General features: G+C 54.8%; 10 protein-coding genes and 1 non-coding gene across 11 annotated transcripts; 6 read left to right on the top strand and 5 right to left on the bottom strand.

The window, feature by feature from the left end:
* Positions 1–1,376: 1,376 nt before the first annotated feature.
* Positions 1,377–2,460, bottom strand: ATEG_02463 (alpha/beta hydrolase; the record flags this gene model as incomplete). Its single annotated transcript, XM_001211641.1, has 2 exons — positions 1,377–2,064; positions 2,120–2,460. The coding sequence occupies 2 exons, from the start codon at positions 2,458–2,460 to the stop codon at positions 1,377–1,379; spliced, it is 1,029 nt and encodes a 342-aa protein (XP_001211641.1).
* Positions 2,461–3,881: 1,421 nt separating this feature from the next.
* ATEG_02462 (Het-C domain-containing protein) lies at positions 3,882–6,365 on the top strand (the record flags this gene model as incomplete). The annotated part of the gene is made up of 4 exons (XM_001211640.1): positions 3,882–3,975; positions 4,031–4,178; positions 4,228–4,386; positions 4,436–6,365. The coding sequence occupies 4 exons, from the start codon at positions 3,882–3,884 to the stop codon at positions 6,363–6,365; spliced, it is 2,331 nt and encodes a 776-aa protein (XP_001211640.1).
* Positions 6,366–6,487: 122 nt separating this feature from the next.
* Positions 6,488–6,560, top strand: ATEG_10456. The gene has a single exon. It is a non-coding gene; the product is annotated as a tRNA-Lys (tRNA).
* Positions 6,561–7,176: 616 nt separating this feature from the next.
* Positions 7,177–8,217, top strand: ATEG_02461 (sterol desaturase family protein; the record flags this gene model as incomplete). The annotated part of the gene is made up of 1 exon (XM_001211639.1): positions 7,177–8,217. One exon carries the CDS (start codon positions 7,177–7,179, stop codon positions 8,215–8,217), a length of 1,041 nt encoding a protein of 346 aa, XP_001211639.1.
* A 257-nt stretch (positions 8,218–8,474) lies between these two features.
* ATEG_02460 (putative TRAF-like signal transducer) lies at positions 8,475–9,861 on the bottom strand (the record flags this gene model as incomplete). The annotated part of the gene is made up of 2 exons (XM_001211638.1): positions 8,475–9,287; positions 9,334–9,861. 2 exons carry the CDS (start codon positions 9,859–9,861, stop codon positions 8,475–8,477), a joined length of 1,341 nt encoding a protein of 446 aa, XP_001211638.1.
* A 706-nt stretch (positions 9,862–10,567) lies between these two features.
* ATEG_02459 (syntaxin family protein) lies at positions 10,568–11,371 on the top strand (the record flags this gene model as incomplete). Its single annotated transcript, XM_001211637.1, has 1 exon — positions 10,568–11,371. The coding sequence occupies one exon, from the start codon at positions 10,568–10,570 to the stop codon at positions 11,369–11,371; it is 804 nt and encodes a 267-aa protein (XP_001211637.1).
* A 2,236-nt stretch (positions 11,372–13,607) lies between these two features.
* ATEG_02458 (DUF4452 domain-containing protein) lies at positions 13,608–14,292 on the bottom strand (the record flags this gene model as incomplete). Its single annotated transcript, XM_001211636.1, has 2 exons — positions 13,608–13,922; positions 14,011–14,292. 2 exons carry the CDS (start codon positions 14,290–14,292, stop codon positions 13,608–13,610), a joined length of 597 nt encoding a protein of 198 aa, XP_001211636.1.
* Positions 14,293–16,282: 1,990 nt separating this feature from the next.
* ATEG_02457 (uncharacterized protein) lies at positions 16,283–16,627 on the bottom strand (the record flags this gene model as incomplete). The annotated part of the gene is made up of 1 exon (XM_001211635.1): positions 16,283–16,627. The coding sequence occupies one exon, from the start codon at positions 16,625–16,627 to the stop codon at positions 16,283–16,285; it is 345 nt and encodes a 114-aa protein (XP_001211635.1).
* A 345-nt stretch (positions 16,628–16,972) lies between these two features.
* On the top strand, positions 16,973–17,401 carry ATEG_02456 (uncharacterized protein; the record flags this gene model as incomplete). Its single annotated transcript, XM_001211634.1, has 3 exons — positions 16,973–17,054; positions 17,132–17,313; positions 17,366–17,401. The coding sequence occupies 3 exons, from the start codon at positions 16,973–16,975 to the stop codon at positions 17,399–17,401; spliced, it is 300 nt and encodes a 99-aa protein (XP_001211634.1).
* A 734-nt stretch (positions 17,402–18,135) lies between these two features.
* Positions 18,136–19,143, bottom strand: ssn8 (cyclin-dependent protein serine/threonine kinase regulator SSN8; the record flags this gene model as incomplete). The annotated part of the gene is made up of 3 exons (XM_001211633.1): positions 18,136–18,671; positions 18,723–18,932; positions 18,984–19,143. 3 exons carry the CDS (start codon positions 19,141–19,143, stop codon positions 18,136–18,138), a joined length of 906 nt encoding a protein of 301 aa, XP_001211633.1.
* A 628-nt stretch (positions 19,144–19,771) lies between these two features.
* ATEG_02454 (calcium-binding mitochondrial carrier protein) lies at positions 19,772–21,980 on the top strand (the record flags this gene model as incomplete). Its single annotated transcript, XM_001211632.1, has 8 exons — positions 19,772–19,901; positions 19,987–20,067; positions 20,160–20,367; positions 20,439–21,058; positions 21,112–21,173; positions 21,225–21,328; positions 21,379–21,411; positions 21,461–21,980. 8 exons carry the CDS (start codon positions 19,772–19,774, stop codon positions 21,978–21,980), a joined length of 1,758 nt encoding a protein of 585 aa, XP_001211632.1.
* Between the last annotated feature and the right edge of the window lie 69 nt (positions 21,981–22,049).

Below are 22,049 nucleotides of genomic sequence, written 5' to 3'. Positions count from 1 at the left end.
GTCGCGCTCTGTCGAGGGGGAGTGCAGTGTGGATCTTCGCATCGTGAGTCGGGCTCGACAGGGGGTCTGGATGGTAGGGCTGAGCACATACTGTTTCTATATCGATCGGCTCGCATCGCGAGAAGAGGATCGATGAGTGGCAATGCAAGCCGTAGGCGATCCAGAATATGTTGCGTGATTCCTGGATCTTCTGGAGATGCTGGGACGCAGCACTCGGGGTTTCTCGCCGATCGAGGTTGTCGAGTTCAAACAGACGGACGAGCTGCGTGAGTCGCGCCATGGTGATGATGGCTCGTGTAGCAAGCGTCCGGGTGAATTCATAGCGAGCAATGAGGATCAATGTCTGCACCGTTTCGAGGTTCAAGGATGAGCTTTCCATGTGCGTTTCGGCCATCTCGAGATGCGATCTTGCCGCAACATAACACTGTTGCTCCAAATAGAGGGTCGTATTGTGTACACCCGCCCCAGCCATGGCGACGGCGTATCTCATGCATGTTTGACCGGTTCTCTTGCACCGGCCGCATCGGGGTTTGACGCGGTCACGGCGGACTTTGCGCTCTCAACAGAGATCTCAGGTGGTGCGTTTCAGATCAGACGGGTTTGTAAAGATCTGCAAGGCGGGATCAATGGTGGCGGTGGTGGTGGTGTTGAGAGCGTGGAGATCCATTACGATGTAGACCGAACAGCCACCTACTCTAAAAATGTATGATATATTGACATTCTAATCACATAGGATACTTCCCTATACCTGTTCAACTGACGACTGCATGGCTACCCTTTATAAATCACACGAGGTAGTAAAAGAGGCCACACAGCCCACCACCTAAGTAAGATCGCCCTTAAGATCTGCCCACCCCGAAGAGTCTGAGATGCATTAGTCGCTTACGTACTTGTTGGTTTAAATGGGGCGCCTCAGCAAGAGCATGTCCTGTCGGTGCTTTCACATCCTCCTAGACCACCTGCAGTAGATAGTGGCCGCCAGAAGCTCGTCGGCGGTTTAGATCTGTTCGTTGGTCAGCACTAGTTGTGCTGGCGCAGATGGCGCTGCATGCCTCGAGACTAAATGGAACTGTATACGCAATTGGCCCCTGCTATGTCTTGTAACAGCGTTCATATCTCCGTCCCATCGTTACTTCGTTCATTACAATGGCCGTGGCACCAACCTCAGCCGCTCAGATTGTTGTCAACCAACAAGCGCACTATTTCGCGTAGAGAGAGTGTGCATGATTCAGGAGCCTCCGACAGCACGTTTGTGATAAGATTTACCAAGGGGGTACGACATGTACTAATGTGTGCCATGTAGACAGCTACTCATCATGGAAAGAAGACCCAATTCCTATTTGTAACTAACTACCCATCGTGACCAACTGCCCCAATCACGCCGACTCGCCCAGCTTTTCCCGCATAAAGTCCAGAGTCACCGCATTAGCCTCATCTGCCACGGGCAAGCCGGGAAACGCAGTAAAACCATGAGTGGCGCCGGGGTAGATCTTGACGATCGCCTCTCCACCGGCGATACTCCACTTGGAGCTCATCAGAATCGTGTCATCCAGCAACGGATCCTCCGTCCCGCAGAGGAAGAGCGCGGGAGGCAACGAGCCGGCGGGAATGCCCGCCACCAGAGCCTGGAGATCCTCGTACAGAGGAGAGACGCGAGGACTCCTGCGCTCAGCGGCGCTCATGTTCGGCACATAAGCGCCGTTGAACCGCTCCAAGATGGCCAAGTTGATCATGAGCGGCTTAGTGGAGTGGGCCACTGTGGGCAGGCCAAGGCCCAGATCAAAAAAGCCGTATGGAAGTACGAGACCAGACAGCGTGTGACTGGGCCGCGACCGCATCAGTTGTTGGGCTGACAGCATAGCGAGACAGGCCCCTGCTGACTCTCCACCCAGAAACCGGAGGGGCCCGCCGTACACCTGCGCCGCATGGTCCGCCAGGAACTCGGTGGCATCGATGGCATCGTGCACGGCGGCCGGGTAGGGATGTTCCGGAGCCAGACGGTAGCCGACTGAGATGGCTGTGAGCTGGCACTTGTTGGCGTATTCACGGAGCATGCTATCGGAGCTGGCACAATAATTAACCGTCATGTCTGCTTTTTTCGGGAGGTGAGAAATCTCACTGCTTGTGCGTTGCCAGCACGAAACCGCCCCCATGAAAGTGCAGGAAGATGCCTTTGCTGGGCTGGCCGTTATCGGGCTTGTAGATGCGGATGGGGATCTCCCGGTTAGCGTCACGGGAGGGAACAGTGCCATCAATAGCCTCCGGGAGATAGACGGGCTTAGGCAGCGGCGTCTGACCCAGCTCCCGCATCCCACGGTACTTCTCGATGCCAACTTCCCACCATCGCGGTCCGCCGGTGGTGATGCTCTCCAGCAGCGCAGCGGCTTTCTTTGTTGGCTCCGTGACGTTCTCCGGGCGGAACTTGGAGACGTCGATGGTGATATCGCTGGTAATCGGCATTGTGAGGGAGTACGGGAGTATGTGAGGTCGATGATGATGTGTTTCTGGAGACAGAGAGAGGGAATATGAAGAGGGAGAGTAATCCAACACGAGGAAGCAGATCGTTCCGCCCCTCTTCCTCCTAGTAAGCGTTTTCTTTATCTGATCCCTGCTCCAGTACCGCATTCCCCGAATGCAGGCATGTGGGTGCGACCCGCCTGCGAGTGAGATGAGGATCCATCGAGGAAGGCTTAGTCTAGGCTTTACCGATGTAAGACCGCGGCCCTATTCGGGCCTGTCCGTGCTGACTTGACGGCCGCCGACCCGGCGTCCTTCAACAAAGAGAAGGATGAAGCATAGATATCAGCATATGGGTTCGTACCGTAGTAGAAGACCTTACAAGATGTGCATATTCGCTAGAATCCTCTGTTTTGTGAGAACACCCTTCTCATCATCTTTGTCCATTCCCAAATCAGCATCGTCATGAGGACGCTTTTCGAAGTAGTGGACCAGTTAGCGACCGAGCGCCCACACAGTCTCTGGGTGAAAGCCGCGGCCTCAGTGAATGGACATCTATGCTGGAACTACATAACGTGGTCCCAACTGGCCACCACGGTCAACTATGGGGCGCACTGGATGGAGGCTCGCCTTGGGCCCCAGGCGGAGAACGAACCCGTGGCGTATATGGGGGTGGGCGATATCCGAAATCCCATCGTGGTCCTGGCTGCCATGAAGACGGGGTACAAGATCCTCCTGACGTCGCCACGCAACTCCCAGGATGTGCAGGTCGCTTTGCTCAGGTCGACCCCAGCCCATTTCTCAGCTCGGCCTCATCTTCACCGGACAGGGTGGATGGCGCCATGGGGGTCGTCGCTGAGTGTCTCATGCAGAGACGTGCGGGGGTCTTGATGCTGTCGGTGGACGACTTCGCCCTAGAGTGATCCAGCGTTGGGGGATATGGGCTGGACAGCATGATTGGGGCTGAGCTGCGCAACTGGCTGTTCAAGACATTTGGACTCAACATTCCATTCCAGGAGCTTTTCCTCGTCCCTGACGTTTAAGGGGCTGTCGCTGTTGGTGCTGAAGGCTCTGGGAGTGGATGTTGAGTAAGTTTATTGGGGGGGAGGAGTACATATACTAGGTACTAGTATACCGCCGATGTTAGAGCGAAATGCCTAAAATGATTCTGGAAATGGAAGTCTTAGCATTAATTAATTTATCTATATTAATCTATTGTGCAAAATAATTAATAATATATACTTCTAGAATGATAAGAATTACTTCATCATGACAAGACGGTGTAAAGGCTTAGCTCGGGCTGATCTTTTGCGGCTGATGCCCTATTAGGCCTACCCTACTAAGCCTCAGCGTGCCCCGCAACTTCTCTTTCTCTCGTATGTTATGATCTTCCTCAATCAATCTACCCTCACCATCACCCCAAAATGGCCTCCCCTCTGAGATCGGGCTGGAATGCCCTGCTCATCCTGGCCCTCCTTCTCGTCCTCCTTCCCCAGGCCCATGCATTCGGCGCCGGCAGTACGTCCCCCACCATATTCATGCTCCATTGACTGACCGAGTACTAATCCCACAGATATCGCCTCCATCTCCGCCGTCGAGGGCAAAAACTGGCGCCATGGCGACATCGAAGACATGCTCAAGACGATCGCATTTATCAAAGGCCACAAGTGGACCTCTAACATGGTCAAACGCGTCTACTTTGGAAACTGGCTGCGTGATTAGTACGTGCATCTGTGGCCTCCGTCATCCACGTCAAGCTGACCCCTCCAGCTCCCAGGCAATGGATGTCGGAACCCTCAAGAGTCTCCCCGCCGATACCATCCGCGTTCTGGTCTGGATCCTCTCCTTCATGACATTTGGTTACGCCACCGCCGAGTTTGAGGTCACCGCCGAGCGCCTGGGTGTTTACCGTCCCGAGGAGCATATCGAGTTCGTTCCCCCTCCACTCTCCCCCGAGTTCGTATAGCTGACCCATCAGCAACCCGAAAGACTACGCCGATAACCAAGATGCCCGCCAGTACGACCAGCGCCTCCGCCCCCCTATCCGCCAGGTCGAACTCGATATCGACCCCCACACCGGCATGAAGAACTACATCGCCAACGAGCGCGGCGACTGGGCCACCAGCGCCGGATACGTCAAATACAGCTTGGCCCGCAGCATCCACTACGGCCGTATGTACACCCACGGCGGACACCGCAAGGGCAACGAGGAGGACCTCTGCGAGGCGCTGCGCTGTCTCGGGCAGGGTCTACACACGCTGGAGGATTTCGCCGCCCACACCAACTACTGCGAGCTCGCCCTGCGCGAAATGGGCTTCCACAATGTCTTCCCGCACACCGGCTCCGCCACCCAGATCAACCTGCACGGTCGCCAGGTCTTCCCGCTCGTCACCGGCACCTTTGGCATGGTGGATTTCTTCCACTCCATGCTCGGCGAGGCCACGGATCACTTTACCCAGTCCGAGGTCAACGAGATGGACACGGCGCTGGGCAACGCCCAGTCCAGCTCGTCCAGCGGCTCCGGCAACGCGCTGATCTCACTGCTCGGCAAGATCCCCGGCACCAAGGATCTGGTCGCTCAGGCCGAGGAGCTGAAGCGTCGGTCGGAGGCGCAGCAGGCCGCGAACCAGCACTCCGGAACCCACTCCGGGTACGCCACGGAGGTCTCTCGTGCCTTCGGTGACAGCGACAGCACCCCGCACCGGGCGTCGACGCCGCAGTCGCAGTCGCAGCCCGCGCAACCAGCCACCAGCAGCTTCGACCCGCAAAAGACCATCGCGCAGATCTACCCCATCCTCGAGTTCCGCGATCGGGTTGTGCGCAAGCTGTCGTCCGTCATTGAGAAGATTCCCGGGCTGGAGGCGCTCGTCGAGAAGATCACCGAGTCGCTGACCGTCTTCGTCATGTCGCTGCTGGCGCCGTTTGTTCGCCCGCTGATCAACGCGGCCTCCAAGTCGCTGCAGAGCGGCTCCGCCAGCGTCATCGACGCCTCCGGCAAGCACCAGTTCGAGCCCTGGACTGACCCCCACTGCACCGATCCCACCCACTCGCTGCTGTCCAAGGACCACTTCTCCAACATCCTCAACGAGCCCGCTGGCCACGTCGCCTCCGCCATCCTCAAGTACGTCACGCCCCGCGTCCTGCACGCCTGGCAGAACGTCGACATCCCCGAGCAGCAGGTCCTGGACGACTGTTTGCACGTGTTCCATCACCCCGCTGTGCGGGACATGCACAATGAGGCGCACCGGACGATGTACGAGGCTGTTCAAGGCTGGGTCCACTCGCGGAGCGACCGCGGTGCCGGCCTCAACGACATCCTCAGCGCTGAGGGAGTGAAGGCTGGGAAGAACAACGGCGGCCAGGTGGGACACAGCCACGCGCAGGGACAGGGTCATGGCCATGGAGGAGCGGGATACAGCCAGACGCAGGCTCATGGATATGGCGCACCGCCGGCACAACACCACTACCAGCAGCCGCAGCAGTCGCAGCAGTCGCAGAGCTCATCTTCGCTTCCATGGGAGCAGCTGTCCAGTCTGCCCATCCCGGGGATTGGGAAACTGGACAAACTGAGTAGCACGCTGTCGAGTTTGGGGCTGGGCGGTTCATCGAGGGACGAGTCCTCGCAGGGTGCACCCCAGACGCAGCACCAATACCCGACCTCGTCGCAGCCTCATTATCCGTCGCATCACCAGGATCAGCAGCATTCCGGCGGGTATAGTCACGGCGGTAGTCATGGTCATGGGGGACATAGTTCGGATTACTATGGACAAGAGGGAGGATATGGGCATCATCAGGGTCATGGACAACATGGACAGCACCATGGAGGGCACCATGGAGGCCATGGAGGCCATGGTAGTCACCAGTATGGGCAGGGGTATGGAGGTGGATACGGGGGATACGGTTATTAGATTGAGCGCTGTAGGATTAGTTTCAATACCCATGCGATGTATCTTATGCTTGCCTCCTTGTGGGTACGATCGCATATGGGCTAGTCATAATGTCAAATTTGGTTCGCTCCTCAACAAGCGCGGCCGGGCTAGCTCAATCGGCAGAGCGTGAGACTCTTAATCTCAAGGTTGCGGGTTCGACCCCCGCGTTCGGCTTTCCTTTTTTTTTTTTAACCCCTCTCTCCCTCCCTCTACGAAGTAAATCTGTGGGAGAGAATGTTGTTTTTTATTCACTTTTTTTATTGTTTACAGTAGTCGTACAGGCATTCTTATGCATGCATTTGCCATGCCATGTGCGAAGCATGTGTAAAACGACTTGTGTATGTAGTACATACTCCGTATATATATTCGGAACATCACATTCAACCGACAGACAACACATGTATGATCTAGGTACACAACTCTTATGAAGCATGCAACCAATCCCGCTCAATCAGACATGTCTTCATTCAAGATGTACTCGCCATGAACTATCTCATTCCTCTGTACCCCTCGGTTCTGAGCGGGGTTTCACGTGGAGCCGGCCGAACCCCAGGATTTTGTTGGGGATGATTGAATAAGGCGATCACTGCGAGGATCTGCAGCCGCTCGATTCCCTTCTAAGCATGCCTTGCGAACACCACTCTTCACATGTAGTAGCCCTCTGCTGTCTCCAACCGACCTTTCCATGATGCTAGCATATATAACCGCCTGCCTGCCTGCGTCCAACACGCTCAGGCTAGGCAAACACCCCTCATCTTCTTAGCAACTGTTGACCGAGTGAAGAGTCGACATGCCCGCCCCCAACCCTAAAGACTCGATGAAGTCGACCTGGCGCACAGCCAGCCGCGACACATGGTCGATCCACCACTGGGCGATAGACCTGCTTGGTGCGCACCCGGTGGCGCTGGACAAGGAGGTGCCCGTGTTCGATGCAGGCAGCAAGCTGCCGTACATGCCGCAGTGGTCGCTGCAGCGGTGGGTGCTGTTCTACGCGGCGATTCCGCTCGCGCTGCAGCAGGTGTGGGCGATGGCGACGGGGCGCAACCTGTCCGGCTTCGCTGTATTCAACCTGTACTTTTTCGCGATCAACGCGAACGTCATCTACCAGGTGCACGTGCTGCGGCGGCTGGCGCATGTGTATGGCTTCCTGGACGGGCAGCACGCGCGCGACGGCGTGCCCGACGTTGGCGTGTCCAAGGTCGTGCACTCGCTGTACAAGACGACGGGGTCGCGGCTGGCGCTGTCGGTGTGGCTGTGCTATCGGCAAGCGCAGCTGCCGGCGCAGCTGGACTGGGCGTGGCTGCCGCTGCAGATCGGGGTGTACGGCATCGTGCTCGACTTCTGGTTCTACTGGTACCACCGGCTGATGCACGACGTGCCGTGGCTGTGGCGCTTCCACCGCACCCACCACCTCACCAAGCACCCGAACCCGCTGCTCGCCGCGTACGCCGACCACGAGCAGGAGTTCGGCGACATGGTCGCCGTGCCGATGATGACCTTCTTCACCCTGCGTGCGATTGGCCTCCCACTCGGCTTCTACGAGTGGTGGATCTGCCAGCAGTATGTCGTCTTCGCCGAGGTGTTTGGCCACAGCGGCCTGCGCGTGCATACGTCTGTGCCGTCCACGCTGAACTGGCTGTTGACTATGCTCGGCGCTGAGATTGTCGTCGAGGACCACGATTTGCACCATCGGAAGGGCTGGCGGAAGAGTCACAACTATGGGAAGCAGACGCGGCTGTGGGATCGCATCTTTGGGACTTGTGGGGATCGCATCGAGGCCGTCGAGGAGAATGTGGATTATGAGAATGTCGTGCCGATGCCGTTGTGGTAGTGGTGGCCCGCGCCATGTTTTTATGTATGATGAATAAACTAGACTGTACATACGTGTACATTGCGGTTGCGCATGTGGGATACGCTAGATGCCTGCAGCTCATGCATGTCAATGCGCAGAACGTTCTCTGATCCCTGTAATTACCAGTGTGCATTAGGAACTAATACTAAGTAAGGTATCTCGTCCGGAGAATGTCATAACCAACCTATATACATAACCATACCTGGTATCTCCACTGAAGTAGTCATTATTCATCATCACAGCTTCGTCCCCTCCCGTCCGCTATCACTTAAGCGACGCGGTCGAAGAAGCCCCGGGAACGGTCCCGCGGAATTGCTGGGCCCTGCTGCTGGTGAGCCGAGCTGCCCCGTGTGCGACTCTGTGTTGCTGTTCCCGTTGTTGGTGCGCATGCCAGCCCGCTGCGGCTGGTGCAGTCGCGGGTTCATGAGCCACTGCACCTGCATGCGGATGCTGCCAACTGCAGCGTTGGTGTGTGCCATATCCTCCTTGAGGCGGAGACACTCATTCATGATGGCCATGCTGGCGCGGGCATCAAGATCTGTGATCGCATGCGACAGCTGCCCAACTTCTTCGCGCAGCGACTCGTGTAGCGAAAGTAGGTATGTGGTTGCCGGAGAGGAAAAGACGTTGCCGTTGTCTACCTGTAACGGGTCATCGCGGGGCGGGTTCGACGACGATGACGGGCCGGGGTCGGCGTTGCGAGCGGATAGTGCGCGCGTTGACTCGACCAGCGTCGAGCGGATGTTGGCTATCCCGTCCTCAAAGATCTCGTTGCGCTGCTGCAAATGGCGGATCGTCAACTCCATCGAGTCGAGACGTGCGTTCTGCGCTTCAAAATATGGCCCCATCGTGATGAGGGGGCAGCTTTGCTCGTGCGCTACCAGCTCGGCCCGTTTGACCTTGACGGGACAGCCGTATTTGGATGCGGCGCAGCAGTGAATTGCCTCAGGACAGGTTTCGATATGTTCGCGCAGGGCCTTGCGGAACACGGTGGTGTGGCAGTCAGGACACGTTGTCTTCAGACTAGGGCAGAGTTCGTGGACATGTTCCTGTGGAGGGTTAGCAGTTGAATGCGTGAGGACTGGGCATACATACCTCGTAATCTTGCTCCATGACTTCCTCCTCGCAGCGCGTGCAGGTATGCAGTTCGTGCATGCAACGGTTTTCCGGGTGGAGGTCCTTCTTGCGGGTCTTCCTGTCGCACAAGGGATTCGGACAATCCATAAGGCGGTAATTACAGTACTTGTCGACGTGCGACTGCACATGACCGCGGGGCACGATCTCCGTGCAGCCCTCCGCCCAGAACGGACACTTGACCCGAATGTCATCGCACATGTTGATCAAAAGCCGGGGCACGTTGAGGTAGACATCTCTTGTCGGCGTTCGGCAGGTAGGACACGTGAATTCGTCTCGACCGGCGGCAAAGCTGGTGATGGCGGTGTTGAGACATTTCTGACAGAACACATGGTCGCACTTCAAGCGTACGGGGCGGATGAAAGGACAGTGGCAGATGGGACACATCAGATGGTCATCGTAGCTGGAGACGTAATCAAGGGAGCGTAGGTCCACGATCTCATCTCGGTCGAGATTCGCCTCCATCGCAAGGAGTTCTTCGAGGCTCATATTCAAGCAACTCCGTCGGGGAGCCTTCTTCCGGTCGTTCTTCCGATGTACTTATATCTGGACGACTCTCACTCGACGGTGACACATGGATGGGCGCAGACAGGGGAAGGGAGGATGCGGTGATCGAGGATGGATCGTCCGTCGGGTTGCCAAAGGGGTGAAATGATGAAACAATAGCCGCGGGAGGTGCCCATGAGGGTTACACGGTGGCTGAAGTCAGATGGTTGTACAGGAGAGAAAGAGAGAGAGAGGGAGAAAGAGAAGAAAGGAGGAAGTATGAGCGGATGAACGGAGATGGATGTATGGAGGGGGGAAACTCCATTGCGGGGAGAACACAGGGCGGAAAGCGGCTGATCAGTCCGCCGCCGGCCGAGAGACTGCCTCACCTCCTCTCTTTCCATCCGTCGTCATCATCATCACCACACCCATTTAGACGACTTCCATCTCACCCCTGCGATCCGCGGCGATCTCTGACCTACCCAATCCTCTTCCTCTTCCACCTGATGACTAGCCAGTTCATCCGTGTCCCCGTCTGAAACGTCCTCGGCCTGTCGCAGGCGCCTTCTCCGCATTGTCGTGAGGTCAGCACTAAAACGACTGCGACACCTCAAACAGCCACGTCTTCTCGTCCTCCTCCGATCATATCGCAATCCTTGCGACTCTCCGACCGCAAGACAACGAAGATCCGCATCCTCTCTCTTTCGCCATGACAAATCCATCGCAGCTCTTCCTCCTTGCAGATCACATCAAGCTGTCGCTTCTGGAACGCCAGCGGGCGATCTCGCTGAACCTAGAACCGAACAGCCAAGATGGGGAGATCTCCCGCTCGCTCGAATCCCTGCGCGACGGCATCGCCAAGGTGGAAGCCGACTGTGCCGGTCGGGCCGCGACAAACAACGACGACACCACCGACCTGAGAGACCAGCTGGGTCACCTGCAATCGCAGTACCAGGAGCTCTCGGCGCAGTTTCACCGGCCAGAATCGTCCGCCAATAACGACGACCCGACTCGGGCGTCGCCCGAGTTCCCCAACGTCCAGCAGGGCTCCGCGCCCGACCTCAAACAGCCCGTGCCGCAGCATCCGTCCTCCAAGTCCGTCCGGTTCATGGATGCCGCCGCCGCCGAGGACGACGAGCTTAACCGGCGCAATCTGTTCCAGCCGTACCGCGACTCTCCGTCGCCGCAGGGGGCGGACACGTCGGCCATGTCCAACGAGCAGATCTACAGTCATCATGACCAGGTCCTCCGTGATCAGGATGAGCAGCTCGACCGGCTCGGCGAGTCGATCGGCCGGCAACACCAGCTCAGTATCCAGATTGGAGATGAACTGGACGGCCATGTTGCGCTGTTGGATGATCTCGACGGGCATGTAGAACGCCATCAGACCCGTCTGGACGGGGCCCGACGACGGTTGGACAAGTTCCGGCGGAGCGCCAGTGAGAACTGGAGCATGATGACCATCATCGGCTTGATTATCACTCTGGTCATTCTGATTGTGCTGTTGAAATGAGCGAGCTGTACAGGTTGGGCACTGGCGCATGGGATTGATTTTCATACGGTTATACGGGCGAAGACTACATCTGTTGTGATTGTTTCTCCACGGTTATATCATGGTTATATGGAGTTAGAGTACTTTTCCGACGAATTCAATCATGTTCATCGCACCCTCCGGATCCAGTCCCGGTTGCGTAGAGTAGATACAGTAAAGGCACACCGCCAACCACTAACACCTATCGAAACGCCTCCCCAGCCACAGACGCAACGCATTCACTTCTGATTCGGCAGATGCTTCGTCTTCTGCTGCATCTCGTTGAAGTCCTTACTGTCGCTGTCGGTCTCGCCGCGATCCGCCTTGACCTACAGACTGCATTAGCCAAACCAGTTCGAACCCAATGCACACTCCGGCGGCGCTTATCCGAAACACGCCGCACGCAGGAGGCCGAGGACGGGGGACCATACCGAAGCCTCGCTGTTACTAGCAAGTTCCTGCTTCCACTTCGCCTTGCCCTCTTTGGAGCTCTTCAGCTGTTCCTGTTTCTCGGATTCGTAGACATGGTCCAGGTTGTCGCGGTCTGCTGCGTCAGCCTGCGCCATTCCGGTGCCATGGGGGGTGTAGTGTCATGGAACCTACTGTGATCGCTCTCTTTCAGCCCGGGACGGACGGATGAGCTGTGGAAGGAGGAGAGGGCTGTGTAGGGGGCGGGTTTCGCCGTCTGCAGGAGACGAGTGTTGAAGGTACGAAGGAGAGACATGGTTGTGGTTCGGTTCTATTCTTGATGCCGGTCAGTATATCCATTAAGGAGGCGGCTAATGGGGCAATTGGACTCACAGATGAGTAAATTCAATTGATGTGTGATGGATAGAGTAGCAGTGGGTAAGGCATGCTACCCTGATATAAGAGAATCCATATTACACATCCGGGTGGTTGTCACCGGTGACGTCATGCATATCGCATCCATGGCAGCAGTGGCCACTCTGTCAATGATACTGGGTATTCCCTGGTCAAGTGGGGTTCCTGTCGGACAGGCGGAGGTCGATTCTATTTTAATATAGAATACCTCGGATGTTCACTTGTCGTGTACTGCTGGCATAGTACGTACCTACGTTCCTATCATACTCGAGTCTACAGTAAGCAAATGCAGTATAATGGATGAAGGGTCCAAGTGATTCACACTATGTACGGAGTCACCCGCATAGTCAGACATATAGACAAAAGAGACGAAAAAGATGGAAGATTAAGAACGAAACAAATCATACAACATCACTCTCCGGGAGTCCCCAGATACAAGAATAAACCATCCGAACGAATCAACGCGGAAGCACAGAAGCAGAAGCGAAATATGCAGTCGACCAACGACGCAGCTATTTTCAACATAAATGAAAACGGTCTAAACCTCGCACAGGACGAGAGACCCTCCAAACTCCGCATCCAGTCCATGGATTTTCAGTCGGCTGTTTCGAAGTAGCGACATAGGATATCAACCCATCCCCCAACCCATATACATGAATGAAAAGAAACACAAGTGTTTTAGAAAGGGACATATGCGAAGTATAGGTCAAGAACACAACAATAAACATCCCGAACAATCAGCAATCCCAACAATGCAGACGTAGTGTATCGTTTCCACCTTTCTAGAATCCCGGAACATGATAAACCAAAACCAACCCACCCAAACAGAATCAAGCAAAAAACCAAACAGACCGTGGATATCTGGCAAACCGCTGGGTAACGTGCAAAGTCGCCAAAGCACACCGAGAAGCAAACTCCGGACCGTAGATAATCGCCCACATGGCAAATTCGCTGTACTTTCTATACATCATCGCGGCCCCAACCCCGTGGGCCACAAATACGTATTTTCCCTAACCGAAGAAATAGAAACAAGGTATCGTGTAGAATGTCGAATAATGCAAGAAATCGAATCGCAAGGCGCCGTCGCTCGCAGAAAGTCGAAAGCATCAGTCTAGCCAAATGTGCGGAGAGTCGTCATCGAGAGGAAGTGAAAAGGGTGTATATACAGAGGATCACCGAAGGGGGAGACCCTTTAGGTAGATTGCGCTCGTGAAGCAAAGGGGAGAAATTCGGTTTGGTCGTTATAGATGCGATGGCCGTGTCGAAACAGTGAACAAGTCAACGGAAATTAATAACCCGCGGTTAGGGAACCTCGATGATGCAGAAGCCAGGCGAATAAGAAAACGTGTCATGGGCGTGGTGCCCCTTGCCAGTGTGATGGCGACTTGAGCGGGCCTCACCATCGCCGCTGGGCATTCTGCATCGAGCCCGGAGAGATGGACGTGGGAGGGCTGGTCAGAGTCATACCCGTGTGAGGATTGACGATCGGGATGACCTTGCGGGTGCGGACCGCCGACGGCTGCTGGAAGTTCACGTGACTCATGTTACCCGTGACCCCGGAGTGAACATACGAGTTGGCGGACGCGGGCGAGAGGGAGATGGATGGGGTGACCTGCTGAACCGGCTGGATCTGATGTTGGAGGGGCGAGGAGTCGGGGGAGCCGCTGGACAGGGAAGACCGATCCGAAGAGGCCGAGTGAATGGAATGGAGCTGGAGACCTGTTAATCAAACATTCCGTCTTGGTCGTCTAGGGGCGTGGCAACACCGAATCCTAGGATCGATAGGGGGAAACGCATACATCGTCCTCAGTCAGGAGGCCGGGGCAAAACTCCAAGTCATCATCGAGGTCGAAGGAGCGTCCAGCCTCGAATCTCGCGCGGAAAGCCGTCACCGCCGGGGCTTCGGCGAGCTCCCGCATGCTCTTCACCCCCCGGAACTGACGCTGAGCGTTCTGCGCGGCCATCTTGGGACCCCGTCGAGAACGCCCACCGTGGTGGTTGTTGGAGGTGGGCATGTGGGCGGCTGCGCCGTGGTGAGGGTGTTGCTGGTGCTGTTGCTGGCCGTAGAAGAAGGTCGACATGTTGACACCGGGTCGATACGAAGCGAGAGAGGGAAGAGAAAGAAGGAAACGGTATATATCGTTTCCGGTGGAGACAAACAAGGACCAGCACGCTGGAATCCTAGTTGGAATACACAAGGAGATTGTACCCAGGGAATGGGGCGTATGAGAGAGACAAGGGGTCGGATGGAATGGAGATAGTCACGCAGGATGCGAACTGAATGGGAGACTTTGAATTAAAGGATGATGGACGAAGAAATAGACGGAAGAAGAATGGAAGAAAGTGAACGCAACGAAAGGTCGGGGGGGAACGAATTTGTGGTCGTTGAGATTTGAGGTCTGTGTGGGATGGGGAATGGATCGAAGGCGGGACAAGAAGGATGGAAAACGAGAGGAAGAAAAAGGACCCGGACTGGACGGAGGCGAGAAAGCGTGAGAGAGCAAGAGGGGTGCAAGTTGTTGTGGTCGGTGACTCCACTGCTCAGCCCCAGCAAGGGCAGTTACCGCCGTATTACGACTCTCTCTATTACCTGTAATTTACCTGGTATGGGTGGTATGGTCCCCCCGTGTATCAGCACTGTTCCGATGCGTCTGCACCGGCCAGTCATCGTGGCAAGGACAAAGCCCGGTCTGCCAATCACCGTGTGTTGAGATCTGGTTTGGTGGGACCATGACAGCCACTTGCGACTCGTTGCCAATCAGCGGCAAGTCACACGGCTTAGAGCGGCTGCTAAGTGGACCTGCAGTGACGTCGAAACTTCCCCCTAGGCCGTTTCTGGTCAACCTCTCCACTCTCTCTGACACCCAATATGCAATGGCTTTTGTCGGCCGATGACCGGTTCCAACTACTATCAGCCTGGTTTTTAGGGCTCTCGTGGGCTGATACCAACGGCCGTTAGACATTAAGTATTATTATTACCTACCTAGATAGACATCACTTGGGCGTATCCGTATTGATACGAGGGAGAGGGTAGAAGATCGATAAAGCATACAAGATATATAGTACAGAGTAGGGTGTGGATCGATCATATTCATTAGTATCATGGTTATTGATTATTGCCGGGATTATTAGGTATCTTTACTTGCACTTTTATTATGTCTCACCGTAAACTCATCAATGATAATAACTACTCCTTAAAGGGATCATAGGCCTTATTATCTAGATACTACCTACGTACCTTTTCCTTCCAACATCAAAAATATTACACTGTTTGGCCTTGCGCAGGGGTACGGAATGTACGGAGTACATGGCTCCCATTTCCGAAGACAGGCATGTGTGGCTGCCCCTTAGTGCTTCTGCACCCTCTGCTAGTGCGACATAGAGCGGGTAATGATTTGCAACCGATGGTGGAGCATCGTCCCCTCCTCAGCCTGGTTCATTCGTTGCCGCTTTATTCGGTACCTTTCCCTTGAACCGTGCCAGTTGGTCTCCCCTCCCCTCCCTCTGGCGAAAAGCCTGCAGCGGATCCCAGTGCCCCAACCATGACCATCTTTGACTAAGGATTGGGCCTTTCCATGGTTCTGGCAAGCCCTGTGGTCTTCGCGGCTTCGATGGGTTTTCCAATGGAAAATTTCATCGCCCACCTGATCTGGGTCGGATGGAGTCGTTCCAAGTTACGACGTTCTGATTATTGTATGCTATTCTTATTACGGAGTATACAGCCTGGAGGGTAGCGGATATCCTCCCTCGTCAGGTACATCATAAGACATACCGTATCGTACATACAATACTATCTGGGCTAGGAGAATATGATCTCTCCAAGTGAGGTCATGATGTTCTCCCCAGTGGCCATCGTAGGTGGTCGATTCTGATAGAATGACCTCCTGCACCACACCCCAAGTCTAGACGTCGGGGAACAATTAGCCATGGATACGGTGGATCAGCCAGGCTGCAGTGGACTAGACTACTCCTCCTGCAACTAGGAGGGCCTAGGGAGAAAGCACGGCGGCTACTGGAACACAGATACACCACACCACCACCACCACTTCTTCATCCTTATGCAACGCAACACTAACCGACGGGCAAGGCCCCTGCTCCGACAGACGCCCGCACGTACCACCCACACATGGACGGAGCCCTGGAGCAGCAGACTTTCTGGATTTTCACACCTGCAGGCATCGGGCATCGGTCATTGGTGCCAGGGAGGACGTGTCCTGCATGGTGGAGGGCAGTCCTGGCGCCAGGACGCCCATGAGGCCATGGAGCTTTTCTACAGGTAGTTCCAAACCAACCACGGTGGTTCCTGAAGCGATGCTCCTCCAGCGTCCATCTCACCGCCGCTTGGTGCCCCAATCCGCTTGCATCATGGTGGTTGGAGAATTTATCCACCCGGGGCAAAGTGCCCCAATCGTCCATCGTCGCCTCCCAACCCCTCTCGACTGCCCCGGGCGTTGATTCGTGGCGATCGACCCGATTACGAGGAGGATCATGCTATTCCTTTCATGATCGAGATGGTTATCAGACTTTGCCAGGATGATCTGCCGTTTCCTTTCCTGGTCCGTTCATCTCCCTGGATCAACTGACTCTACGAAGTACTCCTCTGTCGGAGTAGGCGTAATAATGCGGGTGGCAAGAATCACAGCATCAGGAATAGTAACGTCTTCATTCCAGCTCCACCAGCGGAAGGATCAGGAATGCTACTAATCACCCGATTGGCTAATCAGATATCTTTCAAGCTCCATACCTTAGTCGCAGGCGACCATGCTTAGGCAGCTCCTGCTGACTGACTCTCTTTGTTTGCTCTGCCTTCTGGCTTGGAGAGTAAAGAGTAATCTTGAGCTAGGTACACAGTATACGGAGTCCTGTCGGAATACTTTCTCCCGGGGATACCTGGCGAACGTGATAGAATCCACGATACAGGCTCCGTATCTACTCTGTACGTACCACCCAAGCAAGGGATTGAAACACAATCCATGCCTGTGGACCAAAACCTGCCGACACTGGTCGACGAGGGAGTTGTCTGGACAAGCGCCCATCTGCCTGTCTCTCCATTCAACACCCCGGACTCTCTACTTGAAACATGGGGTTCATGTACGGAGTATGTATGTAAACGCCGGCAGATCTGGGATAACTACATCTGCCTGACCAAAATAGAACACGATCCGGCAACTTGACCCTTCATTCAAATGAGGTCGAGCCAGACACCGAAATGGCGTAATATGTGGCCTCCAGCTTTCGCAAATTACATGTATGGGACCACGACAGGTACCTATGTAGTTATGTAGGACCACCTCGGACTGGAATCTATCAACTGGGTCAGTTATCTTCCAGAGAAAATAAACATCACATCATGGCTCTTTGTTTTGTTTGTTTGCATCATGATCGACTTCTGTGATACAATGTCTGAAATGCGAATCTCCGTTCCTCGTTGAAGCACCAGATCTATCTACTTGCCTGCATCGAGGAGTTCATGCACTTCATCTCAGACAGCATTTAGCATTCGGGATATCTTGCACCAGACATCCAATGCATACCGATAACCTGCAAACAAAGCGAGCATGCCGTAGAAGCCAAGGTGCACCTCGGATAACCCCGACCTCGTTTTCCTGCGTGCTGCAAGGGATGAGGGATTCTTGAATCATGGGACTCTTGGATATCCACCCTTAAGTATACAAAGGTGTCATTGCAACAAACGGTCGAAAACAGTACCGACACTGTCTACATCGGCCAGACGGCTCGAACATATATCATACCACAAAAGATAATGGCTACTATCCTGATAATAATAAGTTCCGATTCAGTCCATGCTAGTAATAGTTTCATGCCAACAATGCCTATGGAATAATAATGCACAATGCAATTTCGCTAAAACAACCCGGCACCCCAAAACGCCGTTCAGACCAGACCTCCTACATGAATCCCCTTCATTTGTCCAGGTTCTTACTCTTGACCATCCGCCCAAGCAATTCCTTGCAATGCTTCTCGCTATACTGCTCCCATATCTCATACAGCGATACCAGCTCCTGTGTGCATTCGATAACAGCCTTGATGTCGACCTCGCTCTCTGCAAGCCACCCAACTAGCTTCTGGATCCGGGGCGGCCCGTTGCCGTTCTTGTCCCCCAACGCGGCGAGGAGGTTTACGCCCCCGTCGCGCATGGCCCCGGCCAACGCCGGGCCAGCAGACCCGTGGAAGCTGGTCTGGCTGGGCTTGAAGACCACGGCCACGATGATGGCCATGACAGCGATGACGTGGGGCGGGTATAGCAGCGGCAGGTCGGTGAGATAGTGGTCGTTGATGACAGACCAGGCGAGCGCCACCTCGTCCGAAGTGAGTTGTAATTCCGGCGTGAGCTCCGACAGCGTCCGGTACGGATGATGCACGATGAGCTGCGAGTTCATCTCTGAGATCAGCGCGAACTCGCATTCTCCCAGCTTGGAGACGTCTGGGGCGATGAACTCTGTCGTTGTTAGTTTGCTTCTGGTGGGACGGGAGGGGTGGTTCCATTTACCGGGCCAGAAGCTGCGAGCCTCAGCGACGACAAAGCGGATGTGCTGGGGGCATTCTTCCATTTTGCAGGCGAGGTAGAACGCAGTGGTGATTACCAGGTACGGATTCGTGTGTCGGATGTCATTTTTGGTGTAGAACCGCTTGATATATACTTGAGCGGTAGCCAGAGCCTGCTGTCTGGTGGTGGTTCTCTTTCCAAGCTTGATGAGCTCTATGGAGGGTTAGTTCGAACACGGCATGCGTTGGCCAGACAGCTACTTACGTTGACTGAAGTAGATGTTGAGTAACCTTTGATCCGGCAAAGGAAACTGAGAATGGGCGACTTTATCTCGCTCCTTGAACCCCTCTCGGATATCTGCCAGGCGCTCTCGGGTGAACAACCAATGTCGACGCTGGGTCGACACCCAGTAGTTGGCAGCCATGAATTTTGCTCCGTTCAGAAAAGAGCCACATACAACTGATCGGATATGCCTTGGGGGAGGGCTGTCATGCTATGGGGCCTCGGTGTAGATTGATAGAGGTCCGTTGCGGATAAACCCAACTCCACCAGATGAGAGGACGAAAGATCAGACAGAGCCCACCAACAACATAAACACGGAAAGCTCTGAAACGCTCAACGACGATATCACTCCCCGGGCATTTCTCTTCTCAGAAGAGATCTGATCATACTGGCGCTGCTGATAACATCTGGCGGCGGCAAGTCAGGTGAGCGCTGGATCGGGAATAGTAGGGCTGGGCCCTGGTAGTCCCGTGAACCCGGGCCGGAGCCAGCGTTTGTTCCGGGCGGATGTCGTAAGGAAGCAAATCATCGCGGCCGTATTTCTCATGGTGATCGGGCTCTTCTGTTGCTCGGAGGCTGTCTTGTACGCCAACCAACCACTCGCGCTTCTTGTTTCTCGCTTGATCCTCTTTATACTGCACGGTTCGATGCGCACGCTAGCATTTCAGTCCCTCTCTCCCTGTTACGCCAGGGATCTATCTCCGTTCCGAATCCTCGTGACCCCTCAGAAAATAATGACGGGTAGCCGATAATCATCGCTTCAATCGATCATGACACCTGGAGAGTCGACAGACGAACGTGACCGGAGGGTGGCTAAGCTCTGGGAGAGTCTGGGTGTTCCCAAGGATGGTCGCCTGGATCTCAATGGTCTGAAGAAGGGGTTGAAGAAGGTTGATCACCGTAAGTTTTCCCAAGTCATCCCCCGTCACCGGTCGTCACTGGATCGCGTCTCGTTGCCCAGCTGACTGTTACCGCTGTCGGACAGCCCTCAAAAATGCGGATGGGATGCTGCGGAATATCATGAAGACCGTCGATGCCAACGATGATGGGTACATTGATTATTCCGGTAAGACCATACTTTTGCGGGCATGGACTTGTCTTCCTGCACGAGCAAACTGGCTCTGATGCCAGTCTTCTTACCAACCTAATCGTCGCTAGAATTTCACTCCTTTGTCGACCATACCGAGTACGGGTTGTGGAAGCTGTTCCAGAGCATCGACCGCAACAAGAACGGAGAAATCGATAAAGCGGAGCTGAGGGCGGCCTTTGCCAACTCCGAAGTCACCGTTTCGAACGCCAAGCTAGACGCTTTTTTTGCGGACGTCGACAGGAATAATGATGGCGTCATTTCTTATGCCGAATGGAGGTATGTCGGGTCGTGACCATCGGATTAGCTCACCCGGCCGGAGCTGGTGACTGACTCTTTACCTCCTGCAGGGACTTTCTCCTCTTCCTACCCGCATACTCGCAATCCAACCTGCATGCTGTTCTGTCATACTACACGGCCACGGGCAATCTAAACCCGGAAGGAGATGTCCACATCAATGATCTACAGGGTTTAGGTACAGACCACTCGTTTCTTAAACGTTATATCTTGGCCATCAAACAGTTTTTGTACACTATCCTCCCAGCCCACGCTTTGGCAGCCTTCCTCCCCTCTGCCTACGCGGAAGTCGACGGGATCTCAAGTCCCGGCGCCGTGTTTGACAATGATTCTGTATCCCTAGACGGCGACTTCGAAGTGGAGTGGCTGCCTATACCCAGGACCGTCGCCATGTGGATGTCCTTTCGATACTATGAACAGAAGTTGACCGAGAACACTCCCCAATTAGGTTATTTTCTTGCTGGCGGAATTGCAGGCGCCGTATCCAGGACAGCCACGGCGCCCCTAGACCGACTGAAGGTCTATCTCATTGCCCAGACGGGCGTGAAGACCACTGCCGTCCGTGCGGCGAAAGATGGCGCCCCGCTGCAAGCCGTGGGGAGCGCGTCCAGGACGCTTGCAGATGCCGTCAAAGAACTCTGGCGTGCTGGAGGAATACGGAGTCTGTTCGCAGGTTGGTTCTCTTGAGGCCCGTTGAGGTAGTTTGAGCGCTAATGATGGTTCAAGGAAACGGGTTAAACGTGCTGAAGGTTATGCCCGAGTCGGCTATCAAGTTTGGAGCATATGAGGTTCGACCACTGCTCGACTCCTAAAATACTGCAAATACTGACATAATCTAGTCCGCCAAACGGGCCTTTGCTCGTCTTGAAGGACACAATGACCCTAAAAAGCTTCATCCTACGTCGCAGTTCTTGTCCGGAGGGTGCGGTGGAATGGTAGCGCAGTATGTATGATCGTCGCTTGTCGCGGGTCCGTTTTCTAACGAAGAGATAGATGTTTCGTTTACCCCTTGGATACCTTGAAATTGTGAGTTTACCACCCACCACTCGAAATGATTTGTCTAACAAGTTTGCAGTCGAATGCAATGTGAAACCGTCGAAGGTGGCCTAAAAGGCAACCAACTCATCGCAGCCACAGCTCGGAAAGTCTGGAATAAAAACGGTCTATTCGGATTCTTTCGAGGACTACCGCTCGGTCTTATCGGCATGTTCCCCTATGCTGCCATTGACCTATCGACCTTCGAATACCTCAAGCGTTTCATAATCGCCCGCAAGGCCCGGCTGAACCGCTGCCACGAGGATGATGTGCCCCTGAACAACTTCACGACAGGAGCCATCGGTGCGATTAGCGGGGGCATGGGTGCTTCGGTCGTCTATCCCCTCAACGTCCTTCGAACCAGGTTACAAGCCCAAGGCACAATCCTACACCCTGCCACCTATACCGGAATCGGCGATGTCGCTCGCAAAACCATCCAGACGGAAGGATTCCGCGGGTTCTACAAGGGCCTTACGCCAAACCTCCTCAAGGTTGCGCCGGCTGTTTCGATCAGCTACGTTGTGTACGAGAACTCGAAACGGATGCTAGGCTTGAGGTAACCGCCCGAAACCTTTCGCTGGATTCGTTCAATTCCTGAACTGCACCCCTACCGTCCGCTCGACCAACCT

The sequence above is a fragment of the Aspergillus terreus genome, genomic scaffold (genome assembly GCF_000149615.1).
Source record: "Aspergillus terreus NIH2624 scaffold_3 genomic scaffold, whole genome shotgun sequence".
Classification (NCBI taxonomy): domain Eukaryota; kingdom Fungi; phylum Ascomycota; class Eurotiomycetes; order Eurotiales; family Aspergillaceae; genus Aspergillus; species Aspergillus terreus.
Note: the sequence above shows the minus strand (reverse complement) of the source record. Positions and strands in the feature narration are given on the sequence as shown.